The following is a 23,462-nucleotide window of genomic DNA, read 5'->3' as shown; positions in this document are numbered from 1 at the left end:
TTTCCATGTCAGAGTTGTTTTGAGTGGAAGATAAATTACGAAGAAGGTAGCTTTATTAAGTTCTAAATTCCCAAAACACCTTGATCGAGTTGTAAAGCAATAGCTTACTTATGCTTTTAATGACAAAATTAACCTTATATAAATCAGTAAACGAGGCCAACTGTTTTTCTCACTTTTTTGATTTTGTCTTTATCTGTGGGGAATTGTAAACTTAAATTCATCTTTGAAAGTAGGGTAACCTTGCCCAACATTAACTCTCAAGTGCAGAAGGCCTCGCTGGTTCAGTTGTTCATGTTTGAGGTGATTAGCATTTTATAGGTTTGTCACGAAATTGATTTTTTTTTCTCTCTCATTCGTTTATTGCTTGATATAGATAATGTCTCAAATAATGGATCTTGTCTTGTTACATAGATAATTTTATTATAAGATTGGTATTGATGGTGATCTTTTCACATATTCATTAACCTGTTCAAAATAATTCGGATTGATAAACGAACTCGGCCCAAAATAAGTATTCTTACTCGGCCCAAACTAACGAAGACAGAACTTCATACCCATAGTTTTGTTGCTTTTTTGGATTATTCCATTGTCGAAGATGGTCACGTTTTTCTCTGGTGCAGGTTATGTGTAGGAATCATTGGAAGCAGCTGCGCATTGTCAGATGCTCAGAACTCGACCCTCTTTGTGAAGATTCTTGTGATTGAGATCTTCGGAAGCGCTCTCGGGTTGTTTGGAGTTATTGTTGGGATCATTATGTCCGCACAAGCAACATGGCCAACCAAATAGATATAAACCTGTCTGAAACTGTTGTGGTCTCTGGTATCTTCATTGTTATATATATGGATGGATACTCTCATTAGTGTCTAGAAGAACAACCTGTGTGAGAACTCAGAATCTCTTTTGGATCCCTGATTTTTTGTATTGTTTAAAACTTTGTAATAAATTGGAGTCTTCATGTTTGTATTCTCGTTGGTTTCTCTTTGAGACAAAGACAAGAGCTTGGGTATATGATTTGCTGTTGGTTAATTACTGAAATTGAATATTTCATTCAGTTGATATATCTATGCCCTTGTGTTTCTATTGTTCATGAACTAGTCAAAGATCTCCTCCAATGATGACTGCTCCTTTGAGAGTTGAGTCTCTCAAGGATGATTCCCCATTCCTGGAGCTTTCAAAACAGATGGTGTCTTGTTGTATCTTTCTAGGGTTAGAACAGCTTTCTTTGCTTGCGTGTGTCCCAAGATTCAAACTGCTGTCATTTGAGTTTTTTAATCTGTAGCAAATCCAAAATAGTGATATTGGTTTAAACGTAAGGAGCAGCTATTTCGCAGGTTGTGATGAATGTATCTCACCCAATCTCTCTCTCTCTCTCCCTCCATCATTTTATTTTTTCAAATATTGTCTCTCTCTCAAAACAGAAACAAAAAGAGAGAGAGAGATCCGGTAATAGAGTTTATCCTCTTTCCTCCCTTCTCCCTTTCACCGTATCTTTACTCTAATCGGATCTCTCACGTTGGTGGATTTGCGTGCCTATCACGGCGGCCAGGACCGTCTTTAGCTTTCTTCTTCTCCTCCACCTCCAGGTGCAAAGATTGTCTTATCCTCCTTCATGCTTACGTAATATAATGCATTCGTATCAGAATTTGAAGATTCTCTCTGTCTCGTGATCGTTAGACATGGTACATTGTTTGCTAATATGATTTGTTAATTATTTTAGTTTTTGTTCATCGGTCCAGAGCCATTGCTGATCCCTCTCAAGATCAGCCATGGAGGGAGTAGTAAACACACCCTTTGCGGGAATCATTCACGATTTCAAAGGAAGAAGAAAGTGCTACAAACAAGACTGGCTTGCTGCCTTCAACTCTGGTGTTAGGTATGTCATGCCTTCTTATTTCATGCAAACCTTTTTGATCCTCACTTTTGGTTTTGTATCATTCTCAGGATACTGGCTCCAACTCTCTACATTTTCATTGCCTCTGCATTGCCTGTGATTGCCTTCGGCGAGCAGTTAAGCAGAGAGACAGATCGAAGTCTTGGCATAGTGGAATCATTAGCTTCCACAGCTATTTGTGGAATCATCCATTCTATTTTTGGTGGACAACCTCTGTTGATAGTAGGGGTTGCTGAGCCCACTATTATTATGTATACATACCTTCACAGCTTCAGCAAAGGCAGGCCTGAACTGGGTCAGAAACTCTACTTAGCCTGGGCAGGATGGTACTATAAACTACTAAATCTATATTATCATTCTTCATTCTCTTTAATTTTTTTATTTTTGAGGACTCTTTTCTTTCTAACAGGGTGTGTGTCTGGACAGCTGTTTTGCTTATCCTTCTTGCAACGTTAAACGCATCAAACATCATTTCTAGATTCACCAGAATTGCAGGAGAGCTTTTTGGAATGCTGATAACCGTTCTGTTTTTCCAAGAGGCTGTTAAGGTGCTCTGATTGGTAACTAATTCCATTGTAAAATGTCATACAAGAGTCACTTCAACGTTGTTGAAACTTAAGAGATGTTTTGTTTCCTAATTGCAGGGAGTTCTCGGGGAGTTTCTTGTACCAAAATCTGGAGATCCAAGACTGGAAGTGTATCAGTTTCAGTGGCGGTACACCAATGGACTTCTTGCAGTTATCTTCGCATTTGGCCTTCTTTACACTGCTCTTAAAAGCAGGAGAGCAAGATCATGGAGATATGGCTTTAGTATGTGAAACAAATTTCCTTGTCTGAATATAATGAAATACTTGACAAGAGTCATTAACTAGCTTTGTCTTTGCAGGGTGGATGCGAGGTTTTATCGGAGACTATGGAACTCTCCTGATGCTTGTGTTGTGGAGTGCGTTCTCCTTCACAGTCCCTAGAGATATTCCAGAAGGAGTTCCAAGAAGGCTCGAACTACCTCTTCCTTGGGACCCTGAGTCGTTGTATCACTGGACAGTAGTCAAGGTACTACTACTACTACAACAACCTAATGAATCCTGACACTCTAGAATAGAGAAACAGTTTATAACTTCATTGATGTTGTACATAATTGTAGGATATGGGAAAGGTCCCACCTCTTTTCATTCTTGCTGCATTTATACCAGCAATCATGATAGCAGGTCTATACTTCTTTGATCACTGTGTATCTGCACAAATGGCTCAGCAGAAGGAGTTTAATCTGAAAAATCCACCAGCTTATCACTATGACATCTTTATTTTAGGAATCATGGTATGATGCCTTATGGTTTAGTTGCTACATGAATGAAAGTGAATACTAATTGATTTCTAAGTTGTTTTTGTAGACACTGATCTGTGGATTACTTGGACTTCCTCCTTCAAATGGAGTCATTCCACAGTCCCCTATGCACACAAAGAGTCTTGCGGTTCTTAAGAGGCAGCAAATGCGAAAGAAAATGGTCCAGAAGGCCAAAGAATGCATGAAGGCAAAAGCAAGCAAGTCAGAGATCTATGGGAAGATGCAAGATGTGTTTATAGAAATGGAAACATCACCCAAGGCATGTAAATATTCACTAATTAGTTCATTTTTTATTAAGAACTTAATATCCCACCTAACATATTAAACTGGTTCAGGCTACCTCAGTGGTGAAAGAGCTAGAAAACTTGAAAGAAGCAGTGATGAAAGCAGACGATGGAGGAGGAGGAGGAGACACAAAGGGGAAGAAGTTTGATCCGGAAGTACATATTGAAGATCATTTGCCTGTTAGAGTAAATGAGCAGAGAGTGAGCAATCTCTTGCAATCAATCCTTGTTGGATTGTTGATATTCGCAGTACCACTTCTCAGAATGATACCAACTTCAGTTCTATGGGGTTACTTCACTTACATGGCTGTTGATAGTCTCCCCGGGAACCAATTCTGGGAAAGACTTTTGTTACTTTTCATCACTCCTGGTCGTCGATTCAAGTATTGACAATTTTTCTTATACATCAAACTTACATCTATGAACTGATAAAACATGTTCTGATATTTGTATTTTCTTTTAATGTGTGAACAGAGTTCTTGAAGGTTTACATTCATCATTTATGGAGATTGTACCATACAAGTCCATTGTTATGTTTACACTCTTCCAGCTTCTGTATTTTCTGATATGTTATGGAGTGACATGGATACCTGTAGGAGGGATTCTGTTCCCTTTGCCATTTTTCTTCCTCATTGCAATAAGACAATACATCCTCCCCAAGATATTTGATCCAGCTCATCTCCAAGTTTTAGATTCTTCAGAGTATGAAGAGATGGCTGGTGCACCACATAATATTCCTTTGAGTTCGGTAGAGATCATTGAGGACGAGTTTTACGATGCAGAGATTTTGGATGAGATTACTACTAGCAGAGGTGAACTCAAGCATAGAACCTTAAGTGTCAGGGAGGGCAGATCCCAAATGGTAACTCAAAACTCACTCTATAAATAAACTTTTTATTAATCTTATATGGTTTTGCACCCTTTTTACATTTTGTTTGATGTAAATCTTTCAGGTGTATCCGGAAAACAGTGGACATTCCTAAGTCTTGTTACATATCTTTAAAAGATGTTGCTCTCTAATAAACTGCAGATAAAATGCAAGAAGATGAGGCAAGAGAAGAAAGTATGCATAAACAAAGATGAAGAAAAGCAAGTATAGACCAACAAAACATCCTCACTGTTTCTTCTATGAAACATTTTTTGTTTCCTCACTTTTGTTATAGTTTGCTCTCTACAAACTTTACAGACGACATAAGCAAAAGAAAAAAGTACAGATTACAATTCTCTCATTTCTCTGCCTTTAGGACTAAAAATAGTAAGTTTTGTTTACTTCCATTTTGTTTGTTAGAAGTAAAAGCTGAGGATGATTAAACCTCTATGTTGCAAAACGAGGCTTTTAAGATATCCCTGCCATAATGAGTCATTGGTTGAGAAAATCACTTTATTCACCGCAAGAAGTTGCATTTTTATCATCATATTTAGTTATAAACAAAATTGATTGTAAGATATAACAACTCCATTGAAAAGTATAACAATTTCAGTTAAAATATTAATTACCACATGGATTTAGGTTTAATAAGAGGAATTTTAATGGTGAAGTTTTTCAATTAGAATTTTTCATCTTCAAAATAGTAAAAGAAATATTAATTATTTATTTTAAAATCCACCAAATCATATTTTGTATACATTTTCATGTGATTTGTATTTAACATCTAAGCTCACATCACCTACCTTTCTGGTAACAATATCACCAGTTTACCCAAACAAAAAGGTAAATTAACCATGTAAGCTAAAGCAAATGTAGTTTGAAAAATACGCATGATGCAATGAATTATTTTATTAATCACAATCCAAAAACTACAACAAAGTTCATAGTTGAACCTGTTTTAAAACATATACAAGCAAAACATAACTTTTATATTTCTAACAAATGTTCCATCTTACATAAAATTATATCATAGGTCATCGATTGTAAAGTTTTCACTATGCTAACCAATCATCATCTATGTTCAGAGAGCTGTTTTAAAGCATAAGTAATTAGAAATATATAATTATTGTGATGACAAAATATTATTCATTATATATATAAAGACAAAAAAATAACTTTAAAATAAAACACATTACGATTAATACTTTTTATGTACATGGAAGATGATGCTCGCTTTATCATTGACAATACAGTTTTACTTTGTCACTATAATAAAAATCATCAAAGACTTATGAAGCAGGATAAAAGTCAAGTTTAGTGCATGAGCAAAATAATGTAAATACAATTCAGAGAATGATCTTTAAGAAAACCCAACTAAAAGCAACATTTTGACGTCTTCCAAACTGTCTATATATTCCAAACTGTCTATATATTCTAAAGTTAGTTTTGGTATTTTGGAAAACTATAAAACAGTCTTATTACAGTTTAGAAAAATCAAAATCAATTTATATGTAACATTTAAACAACCTAAATCAACTCATGTCAGCATCCTTCTTAATTTATATGTTAAACGTTAAAGTGTCTTGTCACAAAAAAAAAAAAAAAAAAACGTTAAAGTGTATAAAATTTAGAGGCCAATTAACCGCTCGTAGCGCGGAAAATGATCTAATATAGCTAAAAGTGCAATTTTAGAAACTTGAATAATGAGAGACTTCGAACGTCATACACTGTTTTATGTTACCGTCACGTGACATTATCTGCGCCCTATGATTGCAGAAAAAGGCAAATCATAAACTTTTGGGGTTTATGTATTCTCATGATTGGTTGATTTTTTGTTTTCTTATGCCCCTCACCATAGAGATAAATAAAATGCACTAACATGTCACAATGAAAAACTAACTGTTAATAACATGCTCATGCAGTTTTGACCAAATCGTAACACAACTTAGCAAGACAGATGCAAGGCTGCGACGCTGACTTTGATCATAGTTACATTAAACAAAAAGGAGAAAGAGAGGTAGCGAGAGAGAACGAGATGATCACTCACTAATTTTGCGTTTTATATCTTAAGAAATTGACAAAATATTTTACTCATCTATAGTGTTTATGTATTCTGTTTTTTTCTCATCTCTTGGAATAGGATGAGCCTGAGGCTGAGCTGGTTGTTGGTGATGTTTCATCCGAGATTGAGCCCAAGGGGAAAGGAAAAGTCGATCAGGTTCTTCTTCTATCCTTATGAAATTAGTTTCGATTATGATTTTTGCTGTTGTGTTATTGATGATGATTGTTGGTAATCAGCGGTTGTGTTCCAAATATACCTTGAACAAGCAAGAGGGTATTTCTCCATGTTGAACAAGAAGGTGTAAGATTTATGGAAAGCTATCACATCATACCTTGAAGAACTCGTTAAGGGCCGAGACAAAGTTTCCAAGAACTGCGTACACAAAAAGACCATAAGATGAAGCAACGCTTAGAACACAGTGGCTTGGAAACCACATTAAGAAAATAAATTAAAAAAATTATTTAGAAAACACATCAATTGGTCCTTAATTAGTATCCGGAAGAAACTCTCTGTAACATCTCCTCCCACCTGTGATTTCATTTTATGATTTAAACAAAACAAATTAAAACAGTAATATTTTACCTTTAAGAACCTGTTTTTAAGAACTTGACCGTTAAAGTTGCTCTCAGCGTTCTAGAATACATCAAAAAAATATTTTATTATAAATTTATAATATATATTTTTTATTTTATTTTTTAATAAAATACTAATTGAACAAGAAACAAAAATAGTTACAAATGAAATTATTTTGATAGATGAAAATAAAATATTCAAGATTACGATTTATTCTAAAAAAAATATTTATACCTATTTAATTATTTAATAATAATTTTATTTTAAAAATATCTTATACCAAAATAAGAAATCAAGATTTGTTTCTTTATAAATATATTTTATTTTAAATAAGAAACAAATCTGATAATTAGCTAATAAATACATATCACGTTTAAGTTGCTCAACAAAAACTTGATTAAAAAAACATCATCACAATTTACAAAAAGAATATTTAATAATTATATCATAAAATTATAATTTTATTTTACATTAGTATATATAAGGTGGAGAATTAGTATAATATTTTTAAGCAAATTGAAATAACATAGAAATAATTTTATTGATTTATTTAACTTGGATATGTTTTTAATCAAGCTATACTACTAATGAAATTTGCTGTCACAAATAAATAAATAAATAAATATTATTAGAAATATAAAATAACAAATAAGGTAATTTATAAATTATAATTATAAAGTAAATATATTATAATATAATTAAAGTTCTTAAATTTTTAATTAGTAATTTTAAATTAAAACATCAAACAAAATCTGTGTAAGCAAGAGTCCATATCTAGTTTTTTTTAAATGGTGAGATAAATATATTTTTGTGGGTGTTTCTTTGTATTTGTGCTTATCTTTATTTTTTGAGATTTTTAAGTTTTATTTCAGATTTTTTATATAGATTTCTAACTAATTAAATAGAAAATCAAGAAAGATATTTTTTCTATATGTCATATTTTGTTTTCAAAATTCCTATAAAACAATACCTATTCTATTCATAACTTATTTGAAAAAAAATCCGCCCACTGGTATATATAAAATGCTTTGTAGTAGACATGTTAATAACGATTTCCTTGTGTTTCTTCTGACGTTGAATCCTTCTCCTAAGGTTTTGCCTCGTGAAGATGGCTGATGACAAAATTGAAGAGACTGTTTGTGAAGATAAGATCAGCGCTTTACCCGAAGATCTGCTTGTGAGAATACTGTTGCATGTACCTATGAAAGATGCAATTGCCACCATGTTTTTGTCTAAACGATGGCGCTTTATCTGGACGATCCTGCCTAAACTTGAGTACGATTTTTTTTCTGATGATGATGAAGATGACGATGATAAAGTTGTTGATGACAATGATGATAAAGCAAGAAGACTAGCTGGTGTTTTTTTGATAAGTCAATGAAACTCCACAAAGCACCTGTCTTAAAAACCTTGCTTATCAAACTTGGTCCGGGATGTTCTAGTGATATTGATGTCGGAAAGTGGATTGCAAAAGCTGTTGACCGCCGCGTGGTAGTGCTAAGATTCAAGCTGTCATGGTCCACAGGTCCAACCAGGTTGCCTAAGAGCCTTTACACCTGCGAAACACTCAAGGAACTAACTCTCTCTCACAAAGTTCTTTTGGATTTCCCATCGTCTTCTTGCCTCCCGTCCCTCATGTTTCTTAACCTTTTTTACGTAGTGTATAGAGATGATGCTTCTCTTGAAAGTTTTTTTCGCATTGTCCAGTTCTTATTTGTTTGAATGTGAAGCGAAACAGACGAAACAGAGATGATAATATAACCAAGTTTAGTGTGAAAATTCCTTCTTTACAAGGCTTATTGTATGTTAGTGATGATATTATTTCGTCACTGCCAGATGACGATGAGGTAGTAGATACCGGTAAGTGTTTGGCTATCGATACTCTGGGGTTATTATACTTTTCCATCACTGATCATTCTGGAGACTCTTGCTCCATTGAGAATATGCCTTGTCTTGAGGATGCATCAATCGATGTAAAGTCTTTCTCCGATATGGACAAGTCGAAAACATATCTTTCAGCAGTCCGGTCTCTTGTATTGCATACCACCGATCAAGTGGTAGCTCTCTATCTCTTTATCTGTGTAACAAACATGTTAGTTGTGGTTACATTGTTGCATATAATTAATTGTATATGTTGTCGTTTGTTTCGTTTCAGCTTTTGCCTTTTAGCACAGTCAAGTTCTCTCGACTTATAAAGTTAAGAACTAGATTTTGACCCGCACGCTCGTGCGGGTGTATTTTAAAAAAAAATATAATGCTATTTTTTTTTTATGTCACTATTTAGAGTTAGGCAAAAAACTCGAATTCGAAGAATCAAACCGATCACAATCCGAATAAGTAGTACTAAATCTGAACCGGAATTGATTAAATATCCGAATTATTCAAAATTTTGGTATTTGAAGAACTGAAACCTAATCCGATCCGAACCGAAATATTTTGGGTATCCAAAATAGATTTATATACTTATATATATTAATTATTTTTGGATTTAATATATATAAAAACATCCAGAATATATATGATACTTTTAAGTTCACATAAATGCCTGAAAATATATACAAATAGTTAAATGTAAATATCTTAAATAGTTAAAAAAATACTAAAAACTCAAAAAAAATTAAATAATTATTAATTATCTATCCAAATATTTAAACCAAACTTATTTAAATTGGTTATCCAAATCCGAACCAAATCCTCAAAGATCTGAACTGAATACGAAATCCCAAAAAGACCCGAGAACGAACCCGAACGCCCACCCCTAATCACTATTATATATCCGATATGTGTCATCATAGGTTACAAAATATGTGTTATCATATAATTAATTGTATTTTATACGTACCATCAAATAAGTTTTCTTATAATTAATAATATTTTATACGTACAATCATATAAATAATCACATATATTATATTTTAAAATTTAATGTGAAATATAAAAACCATAATTTAAGTTGGTGTTTGAAGTTGAACTTTGTATTGTATTTTTATTATATATATTGAAAACATTTTTATAATAGTTATTGGAAAATATGTTAGTAAAAATCAAATTTTGAATATATATATATATATTTTTTTTTGAATGAATTTTTTATATAAATTAATTTTAAATTATTATTTTGATTTGAATATATATATCAAGTAACATAGACCCATTACTTTTTAATATAATGGACTTCCAATTTTTTTAGTAGCATAAGCCCATTTTTTTTCTAACTTAGTGCTATCCATGTTTCTAAATAGTACTATTTTTTTAGCTACTATTCATATTGCCAAACAATCCCAATGTGTACTTCAACTTCAACTTTAATTTTAGCAGGCGTGCGGGTGTATATTTTGAAAAATATGTTGATATTTGTTTTTCATGTAATTATTATGGTTTTACAAAATGAATCCAATGAACAGAATCGATACCGATCTGAAAATATAGTACCAAACCCGAACATAAATTGATTAAATATTCAAATTATTCGAAATTTTGTTATTTAGAAAACCAAATCTGATCCGAACCGAAGTATTCGGGTACCCAAATTTATCTAAAAATAGATTTATATACTTATATATATATTAATTATTTTTAGATTTAACGTATACAAAACATTAAGAATGATACTTTTAAATTGGTTTAAATACTTGAATATATATATATAGTTAAAAGTAAATATCTGCAATAGTTAAAGTATACTCAAATCACCAAAAATACTTAAAATAATTATTGATTTCGTATCCAAAATTTTAAATCAAGCCAATTGATATGTTAAGCTTAGGTATTCTGACATATGTTATTCAAATTTATAGGTAATATATTATTTTATTTATAGATTTTGAGAAATTTAAAATAGATAATGATTTAAAACTTTAAAAATAGTTTAAATGGGTTATCCAAACGCGAATCAAACCCGCAAAGATCCGTATCAAACTCAAACCAAAATTTAGAAACATCCTAACAGGGTTTAAATCTTTGACCCTGAAAACCCTAAACACAAACCGATCAGAACCAAACCCGTATTGGTGCCCGAAATCTCATCCCTATTCATTATTATATATCGTATACTGTCATCATATAATTAATCGTATTTTATACGTACCATCATATAAGTAATCATATAATTAATAGTATTTTATACGTACCATCATATAAATAATTACATATATCTATCTTATTAAAATTTAATATGAAATATAAAAACCATAATTTGAGTTGGTATTTCAAATTGGGCTTTGTATTGTATTTTTATTATATATATTGACAACATTTTTTTATAATGGTTATTGAAAAATAGTTTAGTAAAAATTCATTTTTGAATATATGTATTATTTTTTAATCAATTTTTGATATAAATCAAATTTAAATTATTATTTTGATTTGAAATATGTGTATAAATTTTAAATTTTGTTTTATGGTTAGTTTAGAAAAGAAAAAGTTATAGGCAATTAGATTGACCCATTTTCATATATTTTAAATCTGGGCCAGATAGATAGTTTCTTATAATATGATGGACTTTTTATTTTTCTTAATATCATAAGCCCATTATTTTTTTTCTTAATACTACTATCCTTGTTTCCAAACAAAATTAATTTTTTAAAAGACTACAATTCATGTTTCTAAACACTCCAAATTTTTTTAATAGTCCTATTTAAGTCTCCAAACACTCTAATTTTGTACTTGAGTTTTAATAAGATAGATATATCCAGTTAGATCAGACTGGCTGGAAGCACTCTTACTTTTACTTAAAAATGCTCCAAAACTTAAAGATCTTTTGGTAGATTATGTAAGTATATATATCAGCCTCTTCTTTTAGCCTCAGCGGATTAAAATACTAGTCATTATTTGCTTAATATATAACCTTCATTGCTTCTCAGGCATTTAACACAGATGTGATCCCATCTTCATGGAACCAACCAAGTTCTATTGCTGGATGCTTGTCGTCACATCTGGAGTTTTTTGAGTATAGAGTATATGGAGGCACAGAAGAAGAGAAAGAATTTGTGATGTATATCCTAGCTAACTCTAAATGTTTAAAGAAGGTAAGAATCTCAGTGAGCCCCTATCTTGAAAATCAGAACTTGAGCATCGAGGAGTTGAGAGATATTCCGAGGGCCTCAACTTTTGTTGAAATGATAATTGTGTTTGATGATGCTTGAATAGCGTTTTAAGTATAAGCTCAGTTAATGTGCAAGCTTAGCCTTGTCATGGACCCCTTTGGGACTGGTTTGCTGAAACTTTTGCAATCATATTATATACAGTAGTTGATACTTGATATTAAATAACAAAATAAAGATTTATTTGCCTTAATTTAATTGACTTTGTTAAACAGATTATTATAGTAATTAAATGAAACGTCTGTTGTTAAAAAAAAAAGAGAGAGAGTAAAAACTAAAAACTCTTCTATTTATATATACTAGAGGCATTGCCTCCGCGCAAGCGCGGGGTTGTGGACAGATTTCTTGTTTCATCTCGATATTTTTTAACGTCATTGTAGCTGTGAATTTTGCGTTTTGGGTTGATTATTGTTTTTCAAGTTTTTTATTGTTATAGGGTTAGAGTTGTGATGATGAACTGTGTATGCACTGTTCTCCACTCATAAAAGACTAAACTGTGTTCGTAATGTGATTGATATAGTTTGTGGTGTTGCTTGTTGTGTCACTGAGACTTATTGTTTGTTTGTCTTTTTAATTTGTTACTTGTATTGTTAAGATTACATAAATTATATTAAGGTTGTTGAAAGTACCTTTTGTTTCTGAATATTTTTTTTCCAATTTAGTTGTGTAAGTTGTGTGTATTAAGTAATAATTTTATTTATTCTTATTATGTTGGTTATATATTTTTTTATTTTTAAACTTGTTGCTTAATTTTATTTATTCTTATTATGTTGGTTATATATTTTTTTATTTTTAAACTTGTTGCTTTTACCGGACCTTTAAAACAAATACATGAAGACTTGTAAAAATAACTATAAAATGAATGACAATTAGATTTGAGTCTTAATGGGTTTTAAACGAATATATGTATTTCTCATAAGAAGACAATAGCATTGGCCTGTTGACATTGAACATGTAAACTATTTTCATAAGACAAGAGGAGTGAGCATGTAGAGATGTTGTTGCCGCCTTTGTGTCTGTTGGGATTGTCTCTTGTATCTTCTGACGTGGTTGTGTTTGTTTCTCTTTTATTTGATGGGTAATATGTAAACAAAAATCATTGTTAGTTGTATTTATCAGAGTTTGTAACTTACTCTTCTTTTTTGTTTAGGTAATTTCACTGATCTTGGTTGTCGTCTTCGTCTTCTTCGTAAGCATCTGCGGAAGTAAGTTTGTAACTTGTTAAATAGTTGGTCGTGTAGTTTGTATTTGTTTAGCTGACTCAATGTATGTGTCGTTGAATTTTAGTTGAGTTGATTGATTTGGTATATTTGTTTTGAAGTTTATTTGTAAGATTATACAAGAAGAGAGGTGATCATTAATGATTCGTCTTTTTTTGGGATTCTAGTTTTTGGTGTTTAGTATGTTTGGGTTATTGTGGTATCTTTTAAGCCGTAAAATAAAGATTTGTATAAAATTAGATTGATAAGTAAGAGAGATAAATAGACGACTACAAATCTTGGGTATGAAATATTTGTGATGATTGATGTTAGCACAATATAGACATTAATATAAAGGGAATTATGTGTTGATTGTTTCTTACGGATCAATGAGGACACGGATAACGACTCGAGTTGTTTCTTTGGTGAGGTCAGAGCCCTGGACAGAACAGATTTGCCCAACTACATCTGCGAGTTTAAATATCAGTTATGATATCGAAGCATAATATAAACCCAGATACAATATGATAATATACCTAGGAGTTCTAGGTTTGTGTTCACATTCACTTAGAGATTGTCGAACAGTCTAATCTTGACTGGAAATTGATCTCAGGAGCACCCGTGATGACTTCATCAATAATGGTTAGTGAGATGAAAAGAATGAGGAATGGATGATCAGTTAACTTGTACATGCTTGAGCACCTAGCAGCCTCAAAACGTATGTTGAAGCTTCTTGCTGATGGATTACCTTTGGACATAGTTGGTATTGAAGATATCAACCTGAAGATGTCAGACAGGCGTGTGTGGAAGATTACGAATGTTAGACATGTGCCAAAGTTGATGCAAAATCTGATCTCCGTATGTCAACTTGATGATACGGGGCACAATGTTAATTTTGGTGGTGGAGCCTAGAGAATCAAGAAAGGTTCCATGGTGGTGGCTAGAGGTCATAAAAGAGGCACTCTTTATATGATGACGAGTTTTCAAGACACTGTTGATGTTGTCGAGAATGCCAAACAGACCAAGTTGTGGCATTGTAGGTTGGGGCACATGAGTGAGAAAGGAATAAAACTCATGGTGGAAAATGGCGCTCTTCCGGATCTGAAGACAGTGGATTATCAGATGTGTGAAAGTTGCATCCTTGGGAAACAGAAACGAGTCAGTTTCTCTAAAGGGGGAAGATAGCCAAAATCTGAGAAGTTAGAGCTGATGCACACTGACGTGTGGGGACCCGCTCCTGTTGCATCGCTGGGAGGTTCATACTACTATGTGACCTTTATCGACGACTCCACAAGAAAAGTGTGGGTTTACTTCATGAAGAACAAGCATGAAGTGTTTTCGGTTTTCACAATATGGAAAGCCATGGTTGAGATTGAGACGAATCTCAAGTTGAAGTGTTTAAGGTCTGATAATGGTGGAGAGTACATCAGCGACGAGTTCAAGAGATATTGCGCTGATAATGAGACCAAGATGGAGAAGACTATTCCTAGAACGCCTCAACAGAATGGAATAGCGGAAATGATGAACCGAATAAAAGAAGAACCTGATGGGAGTAAACGCTATAAAGCGAAGCTTGTTGTGAAGAGATTCCAACAAAAAGAATGCGTTGACTACACTGAAATCTTCTCTCATGTAGTCAAGATGGTGACCATCAGAACGGTTCTTGGGCTGGTAGCACAAGAAGATCTGCATCTTCAACAGATGGATGTGAAGACGACATTTCTTCACGGTGATTTGGATGAGGAAATTTATATGAAGCAACCCGAAGGCTTTGAGATCAAAGGGAAGGAAAGTCTTGTATGCAAGCTGAAAAGGAGTTTGTACGGTTTAAAACAAGCTCCAAGACAGTGGTATAAACGGTTTGACAGCTTTACTAAAGGCGTTGGTTTCTTGAGGTGTGAAGCTGATCACTGTTGTTACTTCAAGACGCTTGAAGAGTCCTACTTGATATTGCTCTTATATGTCGATGACATGCTGATAGTAGGAGCAGACTTGCACGAGATCAATAGCTTAAAGACGAAACTCTCAGAAGAGTTTGCGATGAAAGACCTTGGAGAAGCAAGACAGATTCTAGGGATGAGAATCAGTAGAAGCAAGGAAGGTTTTAAGTTATCACAATAGGAGTATGTGAAGAAAGTCCTCAAAAGGTTTAACATGGATGACGCAAAGCCAGTTAGTACTCCCCTGGCAAGTCACTTTCGGTTATCCAGAGAACAGTCTCCAAAGACGGAAGACGAGATGGAATATATGGATAAAATTCCATATGCTTCTGCTATTGGCAGCTTGATGTACGCGATGATATGTACAAGGCCAGAAATTGCACATGCAGTGAGAGTCGTTAGCAGATTTATGAGCAATCCAGGAAAGAAACATTGGGAAGCCGTTAAATGGATTTTCAGATATCTAAAAAGAAATCCAAGTTCATCGCTATATTTCACGAAGTCTAAGACGGGATTGCAGGGATATGTTGATGCTGACAATGGATGTAACATTGACAGCACGAAGAGCACAACCGGGTATGTCTACACCTTTGGCGGTACTGCAATTTGTTGGGTTTCAAAGTTGCAGAAAATTGTATCTCCATCAAGCTGTGAAGCTGAGTATGTTGCGGAAACGGAGGCAACAAAAGAGATGATATGGCTACAGTCTTTTTTAGAAGAGCTAGGCCATGACCAAGGGAAAAGTGTGTTATACTGTGATTGTAAAAGTGCCATTGATTTGGCAAAGAATCCGGTTTACCATGCTCGAACGAAGCACATACATCGTCGGTATCATTTCATCAGATCGGCGTTGGAAGATGAAATGTTGGTTCTTAAGAAGATCCCAGGAAGCAAGAATCTGGCAGACGTGTTGATGAAAGTCATGCCATATGATAAACTGAGGTTGACCTCAGTTGGTTTGTTGGAGTAACAAGCTGGGAAGACCTGCTACATTGATCAAGGTGTGAAGACAGATTGAAATCAGTCTTCAAGTGGGAGATTGTTAGTCAAAGCACATGTGAAAAATGATGGACGGTGAAATGTGGTTAAATGGAAACATGGTGAAAACAAAGTCAAAAAGAATGGCTTGGTAGTTTTGTCAACAACTACTTCTCACCAACCTCTCATAAGCTCTCCTATAAATACATGATGTCTCTCATTGTTCAGAATCATCCCAAAACAAAGTGAGAGAGAACAAGAGAAGAGAAGAAGTGAGAGTGCAAGAGAGAAAAAAAAATATCTTTCTTGTGAGAAAATCTTTCTCTATAAGAAATTAAGTGTAATTTCTTGAGCGTGTTTGGGGTCGGGTGTGAGTTGAGAGCTTGTAAAAATTTTCCGGGTTGATAATAAAAGATCTGTAGCAGGTCCGGAGACGTAGGCAACATAGGCCGAACTCCGTTAACAATTTTGTGTGCTCTTTTTCCGCTCCTATAAATTATGGTTTACCGCAAAATTTGACAGCGTATTTCCTAACACCATCATGCACCGATCGTTTTGCTTCTTCTATCTCATGCATGTCTACGCGTAGGCATTTTTCCGTTCTAACACTTATCAATAGATTCAATACACTGGATAAGTTTTTAGCTGATCTTATCTTCTATAAACATGTATCGATGGATTTGGGTTTGATTTGAGCTGCTTTGTACTTCCTTGTTTTGGGCTTTTCCATTTTAAATGAAATGGGTTGACAGAAAAAAGAACTAACATGGGTTTCTAACTTTCTATAAAGCCTTTATAAAATATTTTTTATAAAGTATGAATCTCTAACAGGAGAACTCTTTTCTAAACTCTATCTTTAAGTGCCATGCATGAAACTAAGCAATTGGCATTGTACAATCTTTTACTTTTGCAATTAGTCATATACTTGTGTTAGTTTCCACAACCACTGACATTCTTGCAACTAGATGCTTACTGATAACAAGGTACTTATGTTCTCTTTGGCTTTTTTTTTTATAGTTGCATCTGGCGCTTTAAGTGAATGTAAATATGTAATAATGTAAGTTCATCTCGCAACTTTGCTTGACATCTACAAAAACATATCAAGTTTTGCGTTGGTGCTAGCTTGTCAATATGTGGTGAAGGGTTTTGCTTTCTCGTGTTTGTGATTTAAACAACTCTCAAAGTTTTTCTTTGCTATGCGGAGTGGGCAGTGTGAGTGTGGTCTTTTAGTTGATTAAAGTTGTTGGTAGTCTCCTATAAGGTGGCAATTTAGAATCAATTTGGCTTCAGATTTATTTTTTCATGAAAGTTATTTATTTAAAATAACAGGCCCATAATTTTGGGTGTTTCCAGTCCCAACTTTTTCATGGCTGGGCCTGTTCATTAGCGTTTATTTAAAATAACAGTAGGGCGATGATATGGAGGTCCATATTATGGACTATGAACTGATGTATTTGGAAACCCCACTGAATTATTGATTTCTCATCCGTTAAAAAAGATATATATTATTTTAGCTGGTTTGGATTTGGCCCATAACTTTTAAATTTAACAATTTGAACCTAATTACAGTATCGTCTTGTCTCCACCGACAGATATCAGATTTGTTGTCCTGTCTCTTTCTTATACAATCTGGCCACGTCACACAATAGCTGGCTCGTCTAGTGGGGGAAGCCAACGGCTCGGCTTTTATAAAAGAACACCTATAGATAATCCGAGCCGAGCTGAGCCAATAATATCGGAGACGAAGAGGCTACCGTCACCATCTCCGGTGAAATATCTACTTTGTCAATTAAAAAAAATATATTTAAAAAAAAAAAGAAACTCAGACACGGAGATAAAATAGGCAAATCAGATTGGTGTTTGAAGCTTAGAGATCAAAAGAAAGAAAGAGAGACAGTGTCAGTGTTGAACATCTCTCTGTCGGTGTGTGATCTGACTCATCATCAGCAATGGAGGCCAGTGCCGGCTTGGTCGCTGGTTCCTACCGGAGAAACGAGCTCGTTCGGATCCGTCACGAATCTGACGGCGGGGTTAGTGTTTCTAGATCTCATCTAGATTCCTCCATTAGGATCTTGAGTTGCTAAAGATAGAAACTTTCCTTTTATATCTGTGGATTTCAGTTTAGGATCTTCTTGAATCTAAGGCTTGTGTAATAGATCTTTAGCTCTCAAAGTTTACTACTTTACTTATAGCTCAACTAGATCTGCATTGATCTGTTACAGTAGTTTCTTATATACTCAATAAACTAACAATGATACTCAATGCAGACCAAAGCTTTGAAGAATATGGATCCACATACATGTCAGATCTGCGGTGATAACGCTGGGCTAACTGAAACTGGAGATCTTTTTGTGGCTTGCAATGAATGTGCCTTCCCTGTGTGTCGTCCTTGCTACGAGTACGAGAGGAAAGATGGAACTCAGTGTTGTCCTCAATGCAAGACTAGATACAGACGTCTCAGGGGTCAGTACTAGTCTTTGTTTGGATCTTTTTATTCTATTTAGTCTTTGTTGCTGAACAAGTTTTTTGGATTGTTGCAGGGAGTCCTCGTGTTGAAGGAGATGAAGATGAGGATGATGTTGATGATATTGAGAATGAGTTTAATTACACTCAGGGAGCTAACAAGGGAAGACGCCAACAACGTCATGGTGAAGAGTTCTCTTCCTCTTCTAGACATGAATCTCAACCAATTCCTCTTCTCACCCATGGCCATACGGTAATGAATCTACATCTAAAGTGATCTGTATTACTGGATAAATCTCTAAGATTAGACCTTTTTTTTTAAATTTGCTACACAGGTTTCTGGGGAAATTCGCACGCCTGATACACAATCTGTGCGTACTACATCAGGTCCTTTAGGTCCTGGTGACAGGAATGCTATTTCATCTCCTTATATTGATCCACGGCAACCTGGTTAGTTCAATGTGATTCCTATTCTTTCCTACAACTTCTTTTATGAACACTTACTGATAGTTTGTGCTTAAATTTGCAGTCCCTGTAAGAATCGTGGACCCTTCAAAAGACTTGAACTCTTACGGTCTTGGAAATGTTGACTGGAAAGAAAGGGTTGAAGGGTGGAAGCTGAAGCAAGAGAAGAATATGGTACAGATGACTGGTAAATACCATGAAGGGAAAGGAGGTGAAATTGAAGGGACTGGTTCCAACGGCGAAGAACTCCAAATGTAAGTTCAAGAACTAAGACATAGATCTTATTCAAATTTGAGCGTTATTATTTACTCAAATTATGGATCTCTTACTTAACAGGGCTGATGATACGAGGTTGCCTATGAGCCGTATTGTTCCTATCCCGCCTTCTCATCTCACACCTTACCGGGTTGTGATTATTCTCCGGCTTATCATCTTGGGATTCTTCTTGCAGTATCGTACAACTCACCCTGTGAAAGATGCTTATCCATTGTGGTTGACCTCAGTTATTTGTGAGATCTGGTTTGCATTTTCTTGGCTTCTCGATCAGTTTCCCAAATGGTACCCCATTAACCGAGAGACTTATCTTGACCGTCTCGCTATAAGGTTGGTCTTTAGGTCTATGCATCCTACTTGTCTAATGAAGTGCTTGTTGAGAATGGAGCTAAGCTATTATACTGACTATATTTAATGGTTTGTTTATGGTTTCATATTGTAGATATGATCGAGACGGTGAACCATCACAGCTAACTCCTGTTGACGTCTTTGTTAGTACGGTGGACCCACTGAAAGAGCCTCCTCTTGTTACAGCAAACACAGTCCTCTCGATTCTTGCCGTGGACTACCCGGTAGACAAAGTGGCCTGTTATGTTTCAGACGATGGTGCAGCGATGCTAACGTTCGAATCTCTTTCTGAAACTGCCGAGTTCGCAAAGAAATGGGTGCCATTTTGCAAGAAGTTTAGCATTGAGCCCAGGGCCCCTGAGTTCTACTTTGCACAGAAGATAGATTACTTGAAGGACAAGATCCAGCCTTCTTTTGTTAAAGAGCGACGAGCTATGAAGGTCATTTGAAAAATCAATCAGCTTCTCAGACATTAAAAAAACTAGAGATTGGCTCTAAAATTTTCTTTGCTTGTAATGACAGAGAGAGTATGAAGAGTTTAAGGTGAGGATCAATGCACTTGTTGCTAAAGCACAGAAGATCCCTGAAGAAGGATGGACGATGCAGGATGGTACTCCCTGGCCTGGTAACAACACTAGAGATCATCCTGGAATGATTCAGGTACAATGATTCAATCCCTTAAATTATTATAACTTAGAGGATATTTTATTTATGGTGCATCGTTTTGTTTCAATTTTCAGGTGTTCTTAGGCCACAGTGGAGGTCTGGATACCGATGGAAATGAGCTGCCTAGGCTCATCTACGTTTCTCGTGAAAAGCGGCCTGGATTTCAACACCACAAGAAGGCTGGAGCTATGAATGCACTGGTTTGTTCTCTTGTTCAATGCCTAGGAAGCTATCTTCTTCATATTCTTTCGTCTTGTTCTCTCCTGATTCAGCTTCTCTTTACGTTGACAGATCCGTGTTTCTGCTGTTCTGACCAATGGAGCTTATCTTTTGAACGTTGATTGTGATCATTACTTCAACAACAGCAAGGCTATTAAAGAAGCCATGTGCTTCCTTATGGACCCTGCTTATGGAAAGAAGTGCTGCTATGTCCAGTTCCCACAGCGTTTCGATGGTATTGACTTGCACGATCGTTACGCCAACAGGAATATAGTCTTCTTCGATGTAAGCTTCACTCCCCTCCATTCAAACACTTTCTTTTACCGTTTGTTCATATTTGACTTAGATGTTTGTTACTTTGTGCAGATTAACTTGAAGGGGTTAGATGGTATCCAGGGTCCAGTATATGTGGGTACTGGTTGTTGTTTCAATAGGCAAGCTCTATATGGGTATGATCCTGTTTTGACTGAGGAAGATCTGGAACCAAATATCATTGTGAAGAGCTGTTGCGGCTCAAGGAAGAAAGGAAAGAAGAGCAAGAAGTATAACTATGATCAACAGAGGAGAGGCATCAACAGAAGTGACTCCAATGCTCCACTTTTCAACATGGATGACATTGAGGAGGGTTTTGAAGGTTCTGATTTTGAGCTTATAGTGTAATAATCACATCGCTTCTTCATTTGATGGTATAATCTTACAATTCTCTTTTGGTGCAGGATATGATGATGAGAGGTCTATTCTAATGTCCCAGAAGAGTGTGGAGAAGCGTTTTGGTCAGTCCCCAGTGTTTATTGCGGCTACCTTCATGGAACAAGGTGGCATTCCACCAACGACCAATCCTGCTACTCTTCTCAAGGAGGCTATTCATGTTATCAGCTGTGGTTATGAAGACAAGACTGAATGGGGGAAAGAGGTCAGTTCTCAAACTTTATGTTCCCTTTCTCACCTCTCTGATGACATCTTATTTGTTTTTTTTTTGTTTAGATTGGTTGGATCTATGGTTCTGTGACAGAAGATATTCTTACTGGGTTCAAGATGCATGCCCGGGGTTGGATGTCAATCTACTGTAATCCTCCACGACCTGCGTTCAAGGGATCTGCACCAATCAATCTTTCTGATCGTTTGAACCAAGTTCTTCGATGGGCGTTGGGATCTATTGAGATTCTCCTGAGTAGACATTGCCCTATCTGGTATGGCTACACAGGAAGGTTGAGACTCTTGGAGAGACTCGCTTACATCAACACCATTGTCTACCCTATTACAGCTCTCCCTCTCATCGCCTATTGTATCCTTCCCGCTTTTTGCCTCATCACTGACAAGTTCATCATACCAGAGGTTCGTAAAACTGACCACACTCCTATATATGCCAGTGCGTTTATTTAAATCTTCATCTGTAACAACATTGTTGCAGATAAGCAACTACGCGAGTATTTGGTTCATTCTTCTCTTCATCTCAATTGCTGTGACTGGAGTTCTAGAGCTGAGATGGAGCGGTGTGAGCATTGAGGACTGGTGGAGGAACGAGCAGTTTTGGGTCATTGGTGGAACATCTGCTCATCTTTTCGCAGTCTTCCAAGGTCTACTCAAGGTTCTTGCGGGTATCGACACTAACTTCACTGTCACATCGAAAGCCTCGGACGAAGATGGGGACTTCGCGGAGCTTTACATCTTCAAATGGACAGCTCTTCTCATTCCACCGACGACTGTCCTAGTTGTGAACCTCATAGGCATTGTGGCTGGTGTCTCTTACGCTGTGAACAGCGGGTACCAGTCATGGGGACCGCTCTTTGGGAAGCTTTTCTTCGCCTTGTGGGTCATTGCCCATCTCTACCCTTTCTTGAAAGGTCTAATGGGAAGACAGAACAGAACGCCAACCATTGTCATTGTCTGGTCTGTTCTTCTGGCGTCCATCTTTTCGTTGCTTTGGGTCAGGATCAATCCCTTTGTCTCTGTCACTCCCCAGGCCAACCCCACTGCCGTCCCAGGAGGTGTCTTTTAGACCCTATTATATATATGTTTTGTAAGCAAGCATATAAGCAATGGGACGCTCTAAATCCTCTAAGCCCCAAAACCAAGTGAGTGAACCAGGCGGTTAGTTTTCTCTTAGGGGCAAGAGTTGTGAAGTTTTTGGTACTTGTCAGCGTTGTGATGATGTATCTCTTTTGAAACATAGAGGCACAAGTGATACTTTGTTATTATTATATATTTAATTTATTTTGCTTCAACTTGTTAGACTCGAATTTGTAATGTTGGAGCTTTGTTGTTGTCCGAAGGAGTCCATATGTATGCGCTTTCACTATAATACAAACTTTTATTCAACAATTGAGATTTATATATGATTTTTAAAGATAATAATTCTCACGTAAATGATTTTGTGGATCAAAATGTGATTTGATTCTATACCCTCTACGATTACTAAGGGTGATTGATCAAGTGATTGATCAAAATGTGATTGATTCTATATCATCTACCTTTGAACAAGTGATTGATCAAAATGATTGATTCTATATCCTATACCTTTGAACAAGTGATTGATTCTCATACGATTACTAAGGATAAGGGTGGACACGAATCGAATATCAAGGTTTTTGGAAATATTCGTGATCCGATCCGTTTTCATGTCCAACGACTTTTAATAACATTTTTTTTTTCATTTTCTCTAATATCATATATAAATAATATATAATATAATATATCACACAAATTTTTAAACTAATTCAAGTCTATTAATAATTATTAAAGATAATTTTACGAAGTTAATTGTATAGCAATATTTGTTAATATTA

The 23,462-nt window shown here is 35.2% G+C and overlaps 2 protein-coding genes and 1 pseudogene across 3 annotated transcripts; all 3 read left to right on the top strand.

Moving 5' to 3' along the window:
- Positions 1 to 291: 291 nt before the first annotated feature.
- Positions 292 to 4,931, top strand: LOC106409917 (probable boron transporter 7). Of its 2 annotated transcripts, none has more exons than XM_022707287.2 (11): positions 292 to 1,583; positions 1,737 to 1,873; positions 1,942 to 2,217; positions 2,301 to 2,439; positions 2,536 to 2,701; positions 2,778 to 2,944; positions 3,036 to 3,209; positions 3,283 to 3,495; positions 3,572 to 3,903; positions 3,995 to 4,382; positions 4,474 to 4,931. In XM_022707287.2, the coding sequence occupies exons 2-11, from the start codon at positions 1,767 to 1,769 to the stop codon at positions 4,501 to 4,503; spliced, it is 1,992 nt and encodes a 663-aa protein (XP_022563008.1). In that variant the 5' UTR covers positions 292 to 1,583; positions 1,737 to 1,766; the 3' UTR covers positions 4,504 to 4,931. The 2 variants fall into 2 exon arrangements, with proteins under 2 accessions (XP_022563008.1, XP_013705908.1); XM_013850454.3 differs by having other exon boundaries at positions 1,718 to 1,873.
- A 1,100-nt stretch (positions 4,932 to 6,031) lies between these two features.
- LOC106410097 lies at positions 6,032 to 9,238 on the top strand (annotated as a pseudogene).
- Positions 9,239 to 18,177: 8,939 nt separating this feature from the next.
- LOC106410233 (cellulose synthase A catalytic subunit 1 [UDP-forming]) lies at positions 18,178 to 22,773 on the top strand. Its single transcript, NM_001316291.1, is given in 14 exon segments — positions 18,178 to 18,272; positions 18,510 to 18,705; positions 18,783 to 18,958; positions 19,041 to 19,155; positions 19,235 to 19,424; positions 19,507 to 19,773; positions 19,886 to 20,231; positions 20,314 to 20,451; positions 20,532 to 20,657; positions 20,749 to 20,961; positions 21,043 to 21,310; positions 21,393 to 21,589; positions 21,661 to 22,011; positions 22,088 to 22,773. Coding segments are annotated over 14 exon segments (3,252 nt in total). The 5' UTR covers positions 18,178 to 18,191; the 3' UTR covers positions 22,676 to 22,773.
- The last annotated feature ends 689 nt before the right edge of the window (positions 22,774 to 23,462 follow it).

The sequence above is a fragment of the Brassica napus genome, chromosome C7 (genome assembly GCF_020379485.1).
Source record: "Brassica napus cultivar Da-Ae chromosome C7, Da-Ae, whole genome shotgun sequence".
Lineage (NCBI taxonomy): Eukaryota > Viridiplantae > Streptophyta > Magnoliopsida > Brassicales > Brassicaceae > Brassica > Brassica napus.
The sequence above is the reverse complement of the archived record's forward strand: the minus strand, read 5'-3'. Positions and strand labels throughout refer to the sequence as shown.